This window comes from Hippoglossus stenolepis, chromosome 10, assembly GCF_022539355.2.
Source record: "Hippoglossus stenolepis isolate QCI-W04-F060 chromosome 10, HSTE1.2, whole genome shotgun sequence".
Lineage (NCBI taxonomy): Eukaryota > Metazoa > Chordata > Actinopteri > Pleuronectiformes > Pleuronectidae > Hippoglossus > Hippoglossus stenolepis.
This window is the reverse complement of record NC_061492.1, coordinates 16,291,539-16,306,679: the sequence shown is the minus strand read 5'-3', so window position 1 is coordinate 16,306,679 and position 15,141 is coordinate 16,291,539. Positions and strand designations below refer to the sequence as shown.

At 42.6% G+C, this 15,141-nt stretch overlaps 1 protein-coding gene across 1 annotated transcript in view; it reads left to right on the top strand.

The window, feature by feature from the left end:
- Positions 1-15,141, top strand: part of dlgap2a (discs, large (Drosophila) homolog-associated protein 2a) — a 61,020-nt gene that overhangs the window by 32,148 nt on the left and 13,731 nt on the right. The window contains exons 6-7 of the mRNA XM_047341816.1: positions 1,359-1,418; positions 9,012-9,397. Coding sequence (XP_047197772.1) covers positions 1,359-1,418; positions 9,012-9,397 — 446 coding nt within the window. The remainder of the gene's footprint in view (positions 1-1,358; positions 1,419-9,011; positions 9,398-15,141) is intronic.

Below are 15,141 nucleotides of genomic sequence, written 5' to 3'. Positions count from 1 at the left end.
ACAATGGGAACGGTGCTGCTGGGTAGATGTGAAATTTCTGCTTAATTCAAGGTTTGCAGAGAAAACTTGACATGCAAGGTGTGTTTGTAATAACACATGATTTACTGTTATATTATTAAAAGACAAATAAGCCAATGACCTCAATGACATGGTAAACTAATGAACTGCCCTTCTCCATTTGCATAATTTCTTGATTTGCTCTCTGTGTATATCCATTTTCATTCTTTGTGAACACATTTGTAGCATCGAGTAGGGTGGTAACATTTACAAGGTTGAACAATACCAAATATCATGATCCTTTCACTTTGCCCAGCCCTTCTCACGTATTGAATGGTTATACCCTCGGTTGTTGCCATTGTTAGCACCCATTAAGAGCACATTTTCTTGATGTAGGACTAAATTAGGTCATACTGTCTAAATCAGAGGCAAAATGATTGAGTACTGCCCAAGAAGCATTTTAGAAAATACTCACTAGATCATTAGAATGCATTGAGTATTGATTTCAGTCCCCTAAATACACCTGATTTCTTTAATAAAGCTTCACAAAAATTCACAAATCTTGCAATGTTAAAGATAGTAAAAAAAAAAAAAATCCTGGATTAGCTCATTAATTGAATCCACTTCATAGTTAATGGGTTCTGCCTTGGGCCATATGCTACTCTTTCAAATGTTCATGAGTAATCCTCCTAAAGGACAGACACACAACAATGAAAATATACCTTAATAAATATACAAGTATGAATCCCAATGTATACACCGCTCTGCTAATAGCATTGATGCCTGGTTAGCACAGTGCACACAGTTGCAGGTCACCTGTAACTGTGACGCCACACACGTCACTGCTAATCCACAGAATTATGCAGACCTTCACCTTATTAAAGTGGTTGTTAAAACTAATTTTGGAGCAGTGTCACAGAGTCAGGTTAGATGATGTGTGTTGATCTCTTCACAACCTGTTTGCTCAAACATGTTGAACAATAAGGAACATAAGTATGAGACAAATGATCATTCAAAGACGTAAAAAAAAAAACTGTACAGGGAAATAAAAAGTGTTTTTTATGAATGCTGATTGCTGATTGTAAACCCTGACTGAAATAGTCCCTCTCTGAACCAGATGCTCATTTAACGCTGTATGTTCTTAGACTTTCTAGGCAGTGTTCTTCCCTAGTGATGCCATGTTTTAGAATAGTATTTTCTTTGTATTTTCTTCAACCCACTGTGCAGGATGATCCACACTGCCTGCCGTCTCTCCCTGGATCCACTCTTCCTTGTGTAATGTTGACTGTACTGCACTGTACTGTATGTTTGGGCAGATACGCCCATTCTTCTGAACATCCACCCCACTCCCTTGTTTTCAGGGATCCAGTTCTGCCTCCCCTCCACCTGCAACATTGATCGGACTCCCCAACAAACCCCAGGTAAACCTGCTTCCTGGACCATCCTCCACTGCTCCTTATTAGTGCACTACATATTAGCTTAATGGGACGTGAGCTTTCCTGTAGCAAGCTGATGTAAAAAAAGCCCATATGATTTATGGACTACAAGTTACCAACACAATAGCTGTGTCACAGTTCAGGGCCCCCTCTTTTGGAAGACGTTGTCGACACAGCCCATGAAGGCCAAACCGAGATTAGATGATCTGGTTTTAGAAGGATTTCTACAATTTAAGTCACCAGCTTGTCCCACCGTTACCAAAGTTGAACTGTGTGCAGTTGGACACATCAAGAACGTTTTAATGCCCCTTGTTACTTTAACATGTTTACCGTTAGCTGTTTGGTTGAATTGAAGCCTAATACAGTTGAAGTGTAAAAGTGTAAGCATCGGACGTCTCATCTCTTTCAGCTGCCATGACCTCTTTGAATAAAGGCAAGGTCACAAATGCAAATGCAGGGGAATGTTGCCGGTCAAAGTTCGATGAAGTTGAACTCCATGCTAAGCCACACTGCAGTTTTGCTTTGCCAAAGGAAGTGAATGTTTTATGAGCGGGAGGCAGTTTGTCACCGATGCACAATGAATCCTGGGACAGGTTGGCCTTTGAAGGCTCCAACCACAGCCATCATTGAGCAGGTGTGAAAGTACGCATTTGTCTCCCATATTTGGAGGATTCTTCGAAATGGAACAGCGTAGTTGTTCCATTTCCAAATATTTGGCGGCCTAATTGGGTTAATAATTATAACAATTTCTTTACACAACAGTCTCCCCGTATCTGTGCGACTTGACCAGTTGTCATTATCTTCCCTCGAGTTCTTTGTTGATTCATGAAACATTCGACCCTACAGTAGATAGATTGACTGGAAAACACAGTTGCTCCACTGCACATAAATCATCCGGCTCTTTTGATTGAGGGAGAGACCACAGTCTTGACAGACTCTCAATTGTTGAGAGTGCTTCCTCTGCTGTTGCCTGACATATTTACGATTGCATCACATTCTCAAACCTGCCCTTTCTCAAACATCCCGCAGCAGAACACGAGCACAGACCTGCATGTACACATCACCCTCTGGATGCTTCTATTATTAGCTTCCATCTGGTGTTTTAGTGATCCATCTAGTCGACAAGAAGCCAGTTTGTTTTTTCTTAAAAGGGTTAGGGTTAGGACCACAGGGACATGCATCTCCGTGGTGACGTGCAGATGCTGCTCAGCGTGCCACCAGGAGCTAAAGCAGAGATTTGCTCCCTAACAGACGGCAGCAGCCATTACGTAAAGACAGAGTCGACAGTGTGACTTTCATGAACAGCAGGACGACATCAGAGGCAATAGAGGCGAGCGAAAAGAAAAGCAAAACTAGCTATGGAGTGACTACATTTGCATCCGCTGGGTCGGTTGTTCTCAGGGAACTTTTAAACTTCCACAAACTCACTTGCACTCACTTGCACTTGTTTTTACTATCTAGTGTTGCTATTTTTATATTAATTTCCTTATTGTTTCTGTCTGCAACACTGTGACGGTGCCAATAATGAATCTCACCATCCATCTTCCGTTGCTCCCCTCCCTCCCTCGCTCTCATCATTTGCATATCCTTAAAAGCCTGCTGCAAAACAAACTCTGCTGCATTTCCTTTACAGTGATAAATCCAATCGGGGAGAAAGACTCTTAATGACGCGTCACTCAACTGCACTCCGCCACCCCCCCCCTTCGCCAGCCCCACCCTCGTGTTAGCATAGAAGCCAGTTCCTGATAGATAGAGAGGTCCTAACAGAGATGGAGTGGTTGAATCACTACCTTTGTGTCTCACGTTAATCAGCCTCACTGGTCTGTGTGTGTGTGTTTTTGTGTGTGTGTGTGTGTGTGTGTGTGTGTGTGTGTGTGTGTGTGTGTGTGTGTGTGTGTGTGTGTGTGTGTGTGTGTGTGTGTGTGTGTGTGACGGAGAGATTAAGTTGAGTATTCGCACCAAATACATTTAGCAACCTCTGAGCAACCTCTATCATTCAAACTGTTCCTGCTGCACATACTGTGTGTTGAAACATCACCTGCACACAAGGAGACATTTTGTTCCTCTTGCTGTCAGGGAGACGTTTAGCACATCTGCAGTTGTAAGTGTTGTTTTTCTCGCATGCTACAGAATATCGTATTTGTGGGTTTCCTTCCACTGCACACAACAGTTGTACTCATTTTACTGCTTGTTCTACCTTGGCCCCGACTTCATGTGTGTATTCATTTCAGGTTAATTTTGTTGAGGAATATGCACAATGTGAGCAAAATATGAAACTGTGGTTCACAAACATTTTTACGTTAAGCATCCTCTGATAGCCAAACAATGTTCTTGGTGAGTTTGGCAACTGAACTCGTTCTGGGGAAGCCAATGTTAACCCACTGTTACGTCACACATTGGTTTTTTGAAACCACAAGTAACCATATTTGGCGGTGGACACTTGCGACCTGCACCCATTGGACGATACTAGCTGTCAATCACGTGGTATTTATGCCCCAATACATACCGTGCTTTATCTTCTATTTGACTCTTAATGGGACCATATTTTAGAAGATTGAAGAAGATAAATAAACTGTTTACCAATGTTATAAATGAAGTTAGAAGTATGGCCATTTTCTCATAGGTTTCTATATCTGCAACAAATTGTAACGAGTCGCCTTCATTTTAGAGAATACAGTTTTCCGGCACTTTCGCATTGGCTTCACAGTCTTTATATAGTCATTGGTTGTGACATGGTGTTTCTAATTACATTTTTTTGATGTGACATAAAGAACGAGAACCTTATTTTTCTTTTCATTTCTCATGTAATATGGCGAGAGAGCAAGATCATCTTTGACATATTTCAGATTTGACGGACAAATTAGTTTGAAGAGCGTTATTTGTTTTTCTTTCTGACAATCTTTTACTTCACCTGTCAGTTTTTTAATGGAATTCATCGGAATACTGTTCGCTTTGCTCCACTCAAAACATGACAATTGATCCTTCATAAATCTGATTCGTTCAACCTTAGATGTGTGACATGTTTCACCCTCCCCCGAGTCAAGTATTGGCTGAACTGACGTATGTCTTGCAGTATTACAGCAACCAGCTTGACAACCAGTTTGTGGGCATGGAGGTGGCTAGGAGAGCTGGGAGAGCTGGGAGAGCACCTCCACCTGTACCAGAGGATCAATCAGTATAGCTGAGGGCTGTTGGCTGTTGATCCTCATGTTTAAAAGGTAACAGCAGAGCAGCCAGAGGGAGACACAGAAACACGCATTGGAAAGGAGAGAAGCACGAGAGACGCATGGAAAAGACTGAGCTGAGCTGCCAGGCCAGCAGAAATAGCTGGACCCTTTAAGTTGAGTTGAGTTTGAATTCATGTTTGGTGAAGAGAAAATGAAGAAGGTAAAAAATGAATGGTTCATCTCTGGCCGCTGTGGGGAGACTCCGGTGGCAGCGTCTATTGCCGCACAGTAATACAAAGTTCGTAAAATAAGGTTTACTTTTTGACAAAGGGCCCTGCAACAAGAAAGTGACACATGAGGAACAACTGTCTATATTTGCAAAAGATCCACAGAGTTCTTCAAATTAAAAGACAAATTGCATCGTTCGTATTTCTCCTCCAGAACTACATACAAAGCATTTTCTGATTCTAAGCTCTAGAACCAACAGGACAAAGTCATTTGCATGTTTGCTGTGGATTTCCTGCTGAATTAATGTGCACAAATACAAAGAATGAGAAGAACACTCTGCTTTGCTCGAAGATTAACAAAATGATATTGATCAATAGGGGATACAGCTCAGCAAATCAATTAACCCAAGTAATACAGAGTAGTACTGCAGGTTTGTTGTATTCTTGGAGAAATTAGATGCACAGAGATTGGCTGAAATCCTATCTGCTGGAAAAAGAACCAGTTATTATCTTCTGCAAACCCTCAGACCAAATGTAAGTCATGTATATGTTTGAGGCAATGTTAGACAAGACACAGTAAACCATGGACTCAAACCTTTTCTATAACCTTCTAACCATGGGACATGTCCAGGCTTCCATTTAATGGAAGTAAAAACAGGACAAGATAACGACTAAAAACTATATGATCTATAATGATCTACATTTCATTCCACATTCCCAGAAGAGTTTTCCTTAAGAACCTTTGAGGAAGGTTTTACATTTTGTCTTATTTAAATGATAAATAAACATCTGATCCTTTGTTCACTGTCACATTTTTCTACAAATCACCACTGCAAATGTGAAACCCTTTTCTGATCCGACACAGTTATAACCAAGGTCAGGAGCCAATGTTTAAAGAAACCAAGGTTGACTATTAGAAGGGAATGGGAAACAGCGGACTCCTATCTCTAAGTCCTCCTTAGAGATAGTCCACCACCAGACTAAACTCACAATTCCTTGGACCTCTAAGAGCTGGTATCTGGTGGTCTGGGGGCGTCTAGCTCTGGTCTCAGACTCTGGGGCATGGAACATAGAATAATGATAATTTTTAGTTAAGGTACTTTAACTGTGTCACATTTTCCTCCAGTGGATGAGCTTAAATGAGACATATGATGCTTTTTTAGTTCTTCTCTTTCCTCCAGTGTATTACAGCTCTTCTCCCAATAACACTGCTCCTGAAACACCTCGACAGTACTTCTGTATCATTGTGATGTCACATGATGTCACAATGTATCAGATTTGCCTTATACAGGCCAAGCAGCAAGTCTGGCACAGTCCCTAACCAAACGAAGTAAATCAAGAGAGGATTGCCAACATTTCTTCTCGTGCTGGAAGCAGTTGACCAATCACAAGAGACTGGGCTTTATCGGGAGGGGGGCCTTAAAGAGACAGGAGCTAAAACCAGGTGTTTCAGACAGAGGCTGAAAAGAGGAGCTGCAGCAATGGACAGTTTGAGGAAAGTGATCCGAGCCTGACAAGAACCCGACAGGCATTCTGTGTCTGTGTCTAATCCTGACCTGCAACCAAATGCAGTTAAAGTGTTACCCTGTCCCTGACATTAATTGTTAAAACTTGTTTAGCATAAAATCTGTCAGGCCAAGGTGACTCAGTCTGTCGGGCTTGGGTTGGGTTGGGTATCCGCACACCACATGGTTTTATTTTCTTTCGGAGGCTTTCATACACTAATGCCTCTAATTTATATTTTGTCCATGTCACAGTGGTGCATTTATCACAGAACATTGTTCAGTGAGTGAGTGAGCGAGTTGAATAGATGCTGAGAAGGGCACAGGAATAATGACTCCCCCATGCTCGACTGGCTGGGGCTAATAATAGCTCTATTTTGGCCGTTCTGCTGAATCATGCCCCCTGAATGGGTCATCTCTCTCTCCTCCTGATCTCTCCTCGCTCTCCTCGCTTTCCTCCACACACAAACACAAAACCCCTCTCTCTCTCTCTCTCTCTCTCTCTCTCTCTCTCTCTCTCTCTCTCTCTCTCTCTCTCTCTCTCTCTCTCTTACCTCTGCATCTCTGCGCTCTCTTACCTCATCTTCCTCACTTATGCATCACCTCATCCATGAGGAAGCACATTTTCTGAATGGACGGCAGTGTGCGTCATTAAGCACCCGGAGCAGCAGAATGCTTTTCATAGACCCGACGTCCCTAACTATATATAAACACAACCACAATACGGGAAAGGGACAGACCGAGACGGGCTCATAGGTGCTTGAGGTTTGAGGTGAAGCTCAGGGTTTTGTTTTGATCATAACGGATGCTCTTTCAAAAAAAGGGATGCAAACAAAAGAAAATGCATTCCTATGTTTTCTCTGTAATTGTGTTGTCCAGGCTACAATTTAGTTAGGATGCAATGCTATTAATTCAATGCCCTAACTTTTTTTTAAAGGGGGGGGTTTCATGAGAGACGCAGCTCATTAGAACTCAAAATAGAACTTGTTTCAGTCTCACAAGGACGTCCTTAATTGCCTTGTGTGATGTAAGCATTTGTAAGACAGGAACGGAAGCAGAGTTCAACAGCGTTCACCTCTCTGTCAGGGAAAAGGATAACCCATAACTTAACCCGCAGCGTGACTCACTGTTATTCCTCCCCCTCCCCCTCACTTCTTGGCTCAGAGGAACCTGGCACGCTCTCAGCTTTGATCGCAACATGTGAAACACAGCTTGCGCCTCAGATGTTTTGGCCCGTAACCACGCCGAGCGAGCTTTCCTCTCAAAGCCTCGCACTGAAAATAAAGACGTGTGAAAGCCTAGAAGGCGTTCGCGACCCGTTCCTCAATCCACCTCTCTGTGGATTAGGTCCATATTCTCATTTGCACTTGAAAGGGAGTAATCTCCCCTCTTTCTGCCACTAAATGGACAGAGTAAGAAGATGGGAGTTGTCAGCCGTGCTCGGGCGGCACGAGCACTGTTGATTGCTTCTCTGGGTTTTTTCCGCTATCGTCCACGTCTGATGAGAGTCTCGTGTCACAAATGCTTTGATGTTCTCTCTTACTTTATCGACTTTATTCCATTATTTATCTGTCCTTGCCCTTATCCGAGCACTGACAGAGAACAAAAGAGGAGGAAAGGGGTTTCCACAGCGGACTGGTGAAGAGGCAAAACACACCTCTTAAACACAAAGTACTCACTCAGCCCCCGAGCGCAGATCAACAACATGTTCGGGAACAAAAGAGAATTTTAAATGTTGAACTCACCTTGTATAATGTGCCATAAGTTCCTGCTTATACACAGAAACAAATGGTGTTTAAGCTTCATATCCTATCATCCTATCCACTTATATCAGCTCACCACATGCTAATGAGGTCATTAAGTAATGATGGTGGATTCATTAAGCAGTAATATGGAGTGATAGGGAAATATTTATCCCAGTCATCTTTTTTTATAACAACTCATGATGTCTGTGCTGCATATTATCAGATGTAGCATATTTTGGCATATTGTGCTGACAAGGGGGCTTGTAGACAAACAACTCTTTGTATCATGGTAAAAGGGAATTCAACTTTTAAAGCAAAATCAGGCCTGAAACAGTCTGATTGACAGCAGAGTAGGTTCATTACTGAAAGCATGTGTTTAATAACAGCTATCAGGTGGTGGAGAGATACATTTAACAAAAGGGTTCTTCCAAGCCAAGGAAGATGAATGCAACAATGGATCATGCTCACTGTGTTCATGATGTGTTTGCAAAGGTCATAGGTCATAGCTTGATTGTTTTTAATGAGATTGACGTTTTTTGCTCGCTGCCTTTGTGTTTCTCATGACGCTCTGTGCACCTCACACTTTGGGGTTTTATTGGTGACTATCACTGGGCCTTAAAAATAAAATTCTCAGGGGCACACGTAGACTTTACAATATGTTCCTTCATTACAGCTACGGACTTCTGAGTTGATCCCGAATAACGTCCTGCTTGTGTAAAACTAACTAGAGCATAAATGTGTGTTAATCCACAGCAAATGTGCAGTCACTCTCTTTACAATTGCTTTAAACTCTTGTTAAACTTGCTTTAGAAAATCTATCACGAACCAAAACGTTAGTTTTTCTTACTTGTTGACATTTAAAAAATACACGAGTTTCACTGTCTTTAATGGTAAAAATATGTTGTCATCACTCAGAATGTCTTTCCACTTTTTCCAGCCATCACCTACACACCCAACTACAAGAAGACCCCCCCTCCGGTCCCCCCGCGCACCACCTCCAAACCCCTCATCTCCATCACAGCCCAGAGCAGCACCGAGTCCACCCAGGACGCGTACCACGATGGGAGGCACCCTCACGGTGGGATGTGGGCCCCCGACGGACTCAGCCTGGGGCTTGGTCCAGGTCGGGGACTCTACAACTCCACCGACAGCCTGGACAGCGCTAAAGCCGTGACCATAGCCATGGAGGCAGCCGGGGTCATGTCGGGAAAGAGACACCCGTCCACAGACAGCCACAGCTCGGTGCTCACCTGCGACAAGGCCATCTTGGTGTCCAAGGCCGAGGAGTACCTGAAGACACCTCGATCATCTATAGGGATACAGGTCAGTCTCGGCACTGAGGTTACATCCTCACTACTACGTTTTCGTTGGTAAAAGATCTCTGTCCACGTGAGCGTTTTGGCTCTGTATGAGTTTTACTATTAATACCATATTAACACCTGAAAACGCATATCACGTGACCACTCACGTACACTGGGCGCACACACGTACATGTGGGTGCCGATGTAAACAGGAAGGCATGCATGTCAAGCGGGACACAGGTATTGACGCAGATAGTTTGTCTCGTACGCATGTGAGCAGTTGTATCATTGTAAAATGCAACTGTACAACAGTTAGCAAAGAAAACAGGGTCAGCGACGCTTGTAATTGATTATCGATGTTGCATTCTAAACTGGTAGCTGTGGCTGATGCAGGTGGTTTTCTCCTGGAAGGGGCTCATGTGATAGAATCCTGAAATCGGCGAAGGCTACGTTGTGACCAAAAGACCCAATCAGCAAGCGGTTGTGAGTGTCTACATCGAACTTTCCAACCTTTTCCTGTTTCGACTCGTCCAGACTAAAATGCAGCCTCAGAATTTTCAAACTTCAGTGTTTAAGCGGCTCTAAAAATCTGCAGGCGTATTTGTAGCAAAGTTGATGCTTGTGTATGACCCCACATGAGACTACAGGAGCAGTAAACATAAACCTGCGTGTGGTTATGTAATGATGTGATGCTTACACACACACATACATTCAGCTCAGAGACTGTGCTCTCGTTTCAGCCGCTAAAAATAGCAGGAATGACTCATATCACTGCAATCCATCATTTAAGATTCAACTCGTGCCGGAGCAGGTTGTAGTGAATGATAGTTCACACCACGGTTCATTCACTCCTCCTCCACTTACTCCACCTGTCTATCCTCCTATCCAGTCTCATTCCCGCTCCCTCTCTCTCCTTCTCTATTCTTCTTCCCTCGCTTCTTCGTGTCTCTCTCCACCTCCCACTCTCCGGGATCTTACCTTGGGTTTGTCTTACTTATTCTTTGAAATAATATGAGTCTCCAGTGTTGTTGATCTCATGTCATAGTCTAAAGGTCGCAGAACAGAGAGAGTGGAGTCTGTGGCAGCTCACATCATCACCTCGGGGCCATTTATAGTATTTTATCAAAGCAGAACGTCAAAGTTACCTTCTGAATTTGAGACTTTAAAAGTCATTCTCTGTCTCTTGTTAATTTCCTTTCCTCTATACTCACTCAATTTTTCTTCTCTTTCCCACACATAAATCTATACATTCTCACGCCCAGTCACTTCTCTGCTGACTGTCCAATTTTCTTAGACAGGTGCAAAGGTGAACTCGAGAACCTTTCAGATATTTGAAGGGAGAAAAAAAGCCGACCACTCCATTAATCTCATCCTGGGAGTGTTGCTGGGTACTGTACTGTTCTTGTAGAATAAATCAAGCACACCTTAAAGGGTAATTGCTGTGGGGGTTTTCTTTTTTCCAGCCGATGTTAAGAAAGTTGGCTGTTGTCTGGAGAATCGGTCTAACACCCAAATTACACCGACGCCGCTGACTGTCAGACGCTGGCATTGAGGAGTCGGCCAGCAAATAAATGATCACCAAGAAAGTCGATTGATCCCGTTACACTCGCTGGAAAAAATGCACACAGAGACAGGGAGTTAATGCAAAGTTTACACAGAAAGACCCTTTTCAGCAATGAGGATTGAACCCACAACCTTCCTGCTGTGCCGCCCAACCTGGGACAAGTTATTTCCTTAATTAAGGCGAAGGATTAAGAGAAATCTTAATAAACACAGCTACATTTCTGCTGAACTCCATGTCAAATATAAAGCAATTTCTAACACGTTGCATGTGTTCCTGTGCCTATGGCCATTACACACTTCAAACTTTAACACTGCGGACAGATTCTTTTACTGATGAGAAATAAAGTACAGGATTGAAATGTTTAAAAGTCAAACTCTGCAGGGAGCATCACTGGGCCTGGAGATATTTTCACGCCTTATATATATATATGATATTTCAACAGGCCCTGCTGCTAGATTCAAACTCTGAGTAGGTTGATATTTTTACAGCTTGTACAGCCGTCGATCCCAGACTGTAAAAATGATTTGTTTGTTGAGCCATCACTACATCAACTAAGGTAAAGTAAATATGTTTGAATAAGCCTCCCTCTCTCGGCTAAACAGTGGAGTGTTTGCACAAAAATACTGTTTTATACCAGAGCAGAGGTCGTGGGATTGTAGTGTAAACATGATCCATTTTTAAATCACCTGAATGTAAAAGCAGGTTTCACAGTTACCAGGTTACATTCAATTGCTGCCTCATGTAAACATGCAAATCTCCAGCTCATCAAGTTTTCATTCATTTTCTCACTGTCTTACTTGTATCACCAATCATTCAATGAGCAGATGACTCTTAAATCCGTCTCTTCAGCCCCTCACTCACACACAGTACCTTCAGTTTCTGTTTCCTGTGATTGAGGCTCAGCGTCAGTCATCCAAGGCAGATCCTGCCACCTGACAACACTGATGACTGTTCATTGTTAATACCAGGACTGCCACATCAAAACCACATGGATACAACACAATTAATCAGGAAGCTTTTGTTAGGTAACTATGTCCCAGGAAAGACTCAGTTCAACTCCTCAATGTCAGTCCAGCAATGCTTTGACTGTTGGTTTAATTTTCCAAACCACAAAGTTGGTCAAAACCTTTGATGAAACTTAGGTCATGACCTCAGTATTTTTTATGGGAATTAAAGGGATAGTTCACCCAAAAATGAAAATTCATTATCTAATCACCACTATGCAGATGGGGGGGTGGGTGAAGTGTATAAGTCCACAAAACCCTTTTGGAGTTTAGACGCTTTTTTTTAGCATGTTCTCTCTGTGTCTGTGTGGTTTTTTTTCTGGGTTCTCCAGCTTCTTCCCATAATCCAAAGACATGCAGGTTGGGGTTGGGTTGATTTGAGACTCTAAATTGACCAGAGATGTTAATGTCTATTGTCAGCTGGGATTGGCTGCAGCTCCCCCCATCTCCCTCTAGAGGAAAAGTGGTATTAAGGATGGATGGATAGATGGATGGACTATTCTATCAACATAAATAAAAGTGTTTATATTAAATATTAGATTTCATTCTTGGGGGGTGTGGTATTTATATTGAGTATGAAAACACTTTCTAAATATGTATTATTGTTAATGACAGAGTTTGCAAACATTTGTTGATTTCAGGAGAGATTCGTATGAAGATTAGTAGATGATTCACTAATTCAGACAATAATTATTTGGGATAGACAGACCGTTTGTTCATACAAACAATGTAGCATTAAATGCTTTACAGAATATTAGCAATAACAACAATCTCCACCCCCATCCATGCACGGAATAAAGCAATACGAACAGGAATGGAGGAAACCTTTGCGAATCTCATACATTTGAAATGAGGAAACCAAAGGCTGGTAAATAAAGATAGATAAAATAATTAAATACCAAAAGAGATGAGAAGAAGATAGGAAAAAACTGGAAAATATTATAAATCAAATAATAATAGTTCCCCTCTGTTTCCATGCAGGAGCAGCTCTGTCTGACTTTAATTGGTTGCCATTTCACTAGATGGGATGGCAATAATGTGCTACAGCAAGCGACCCTATAGGGACTTATCGAGTATTGATTTATCTTCACTGCAGATAGCTTCGGTTGAGTCTGCTTCACCTGCTACAGGAAGGACTGTATAATTAACTTGAATTAACCTGCCTCTGTATTGATCTGCATTTTTTTTTCTTTCAACACCTTTTGATCTTTGCTCTCTGAACGTGTCTCCTCTTGACTAATCAATCCTTGGAGAGCCCTTCATAGCCGCGCTTTAAATCAACGCTAAGGCCGCGACTTGTTTGTGTTCCGAGGCGCTGCTTGATTTATTGTACGAAAATAGTTTTAATTGGAGCCATATTGAGGTTGTGTGAAGAACAAGTCAAAGCTTTTAACCTCAAACGCAGTCACTGGCTGACAAAAGTCACTAGGTGGTGTTTTGTTGTTCGTTTGAGACAAAAAGCTCAGTGGCTCTGTTCCGGTTTCCGCTGATGCTCGCTGTTTCCACACCTGTGCTTATGTTGTGACTGTGATTACTGATGTTGCATGTACACTGTGTGTGTGTGTGTGTGTGTGTGCATGCATGCCAGTGTGTCCCAGGGTACGTACACCACCGCATCTACAGGATGGGTAAACCTATTGGACATAAATCTCCCAGCCTCCTGGATGTTTTGTCTTCCATCAGCCCTCATCCATCACAGACATGAAACTCATTCTCTTCTCATGTTGTGGACTCTTCGCTCTGCCTCTAACACTAAGTAATGGAGGACGCCTCGCAGAGCGGCTCCGCACTCATTTCCTCGCAGCTAACAGCTTCCCCCCAGCGGCCTGACAGAATACAAAATGGCTCCCCCCCAAAAAAAGTCACTCCCCCAGCTTTAGCACTGACCACTCCACACTGAAGATAGAGTTGACATTTCTCTGTAACAGAAACATGTCCTATTTTGAACTGGTGCCTTTGACTCATTCTCTTAGTCATAAACCCACATTGAGCTGAAGATGTATGAATGTCAGTCGCTCTAAAGGCCTTATGCGGACTCTTCTGGATGTGGCCTGCATTCATTCTGGTGAAAAAGGCGTTATGCTCCCTGTATGACAGAAAAACACTGGTTTATTTTTATTACAGCCCATGCTATTACAAAATCACATCAAATATATATGTATAAGAAGTGTTTTCAGGAAGAGCTACTTTCAAAATAAAAGAAACTGCACATTGCTTCCTACCAGCGAGCATATCAGCCCTATCAAAATTTTGATTCGCAAAGTGTTTGTGATAGAGTCAAATTGATAAAAGGCTCACTGTGCACTGAATAGGGAAAGATTGAAATGACAAAAAAGACAAAGAGAGGCTTAAGACTGCAAAGATTGTGACAGTAAGCAGCAGGAAATTTTGAACGCTAAACAAAGAGTATGTGAGAGCAAAGAAACTAAAAAAGACAGCGATGAGCAGATGGTGAAACAAGGCTGAAAGGAAAAGTCTGAAAAAGCAAAGTCAAACTGTTGAGCAGCGACAGGATTTCCACAAAACCACGGGTCTGGCTCCAGGGAGCGGAGCGGGCAGCGATTGGCAGTCTGTGAGTCTGGGGCTGCTGGGTCAGGAGCTCTGGCATCGAGGGCCAGAGAGGGTCAGATCTTTTTTCTGTTGCATTCTCTTTTTAGCCACTTAGAGGCAGTAGTGCAAGACGCACACACAACATTGGCGATATGTCTGTCATCCAGGTTTAACTCAACCAAGTCCATGTCCATGACCTGTTGGAATTCAAAATATACACTCATCAGTCTGTCTGGAGTAGTTTACATTTTAACGAATTGCGTGTCATGTCAAATTTGTTCTAACTTGATTTTTGGAAAAAGTGACAATAATGGAGCGACGCTTGTGAGCTAGTTCAGGCAGCCAAGTCGAGCTGCGCTGCTCCAATCATGTGACATACATCAAGTCACATTCCTCACTATACACATTATCTATAATACACACCCTCCCCATTAGGTGGTCTATTTAAGCAGAGAAAATTTCCCATCAGTCCCTTTGCTTGATGCGTCAGTATTGCTGCCAGTTGCTTCAGCCCCTCCACCACCCCAGCATCCACCTGTAGGCTCCGACGGGGGGGGGGTTATAAGTATTTGCTCATCATTCCCCTCATATCTATGTAATCATATCCGGAGGAGGGATTAAGTCAGAAACACTAACATGTTCTACTGC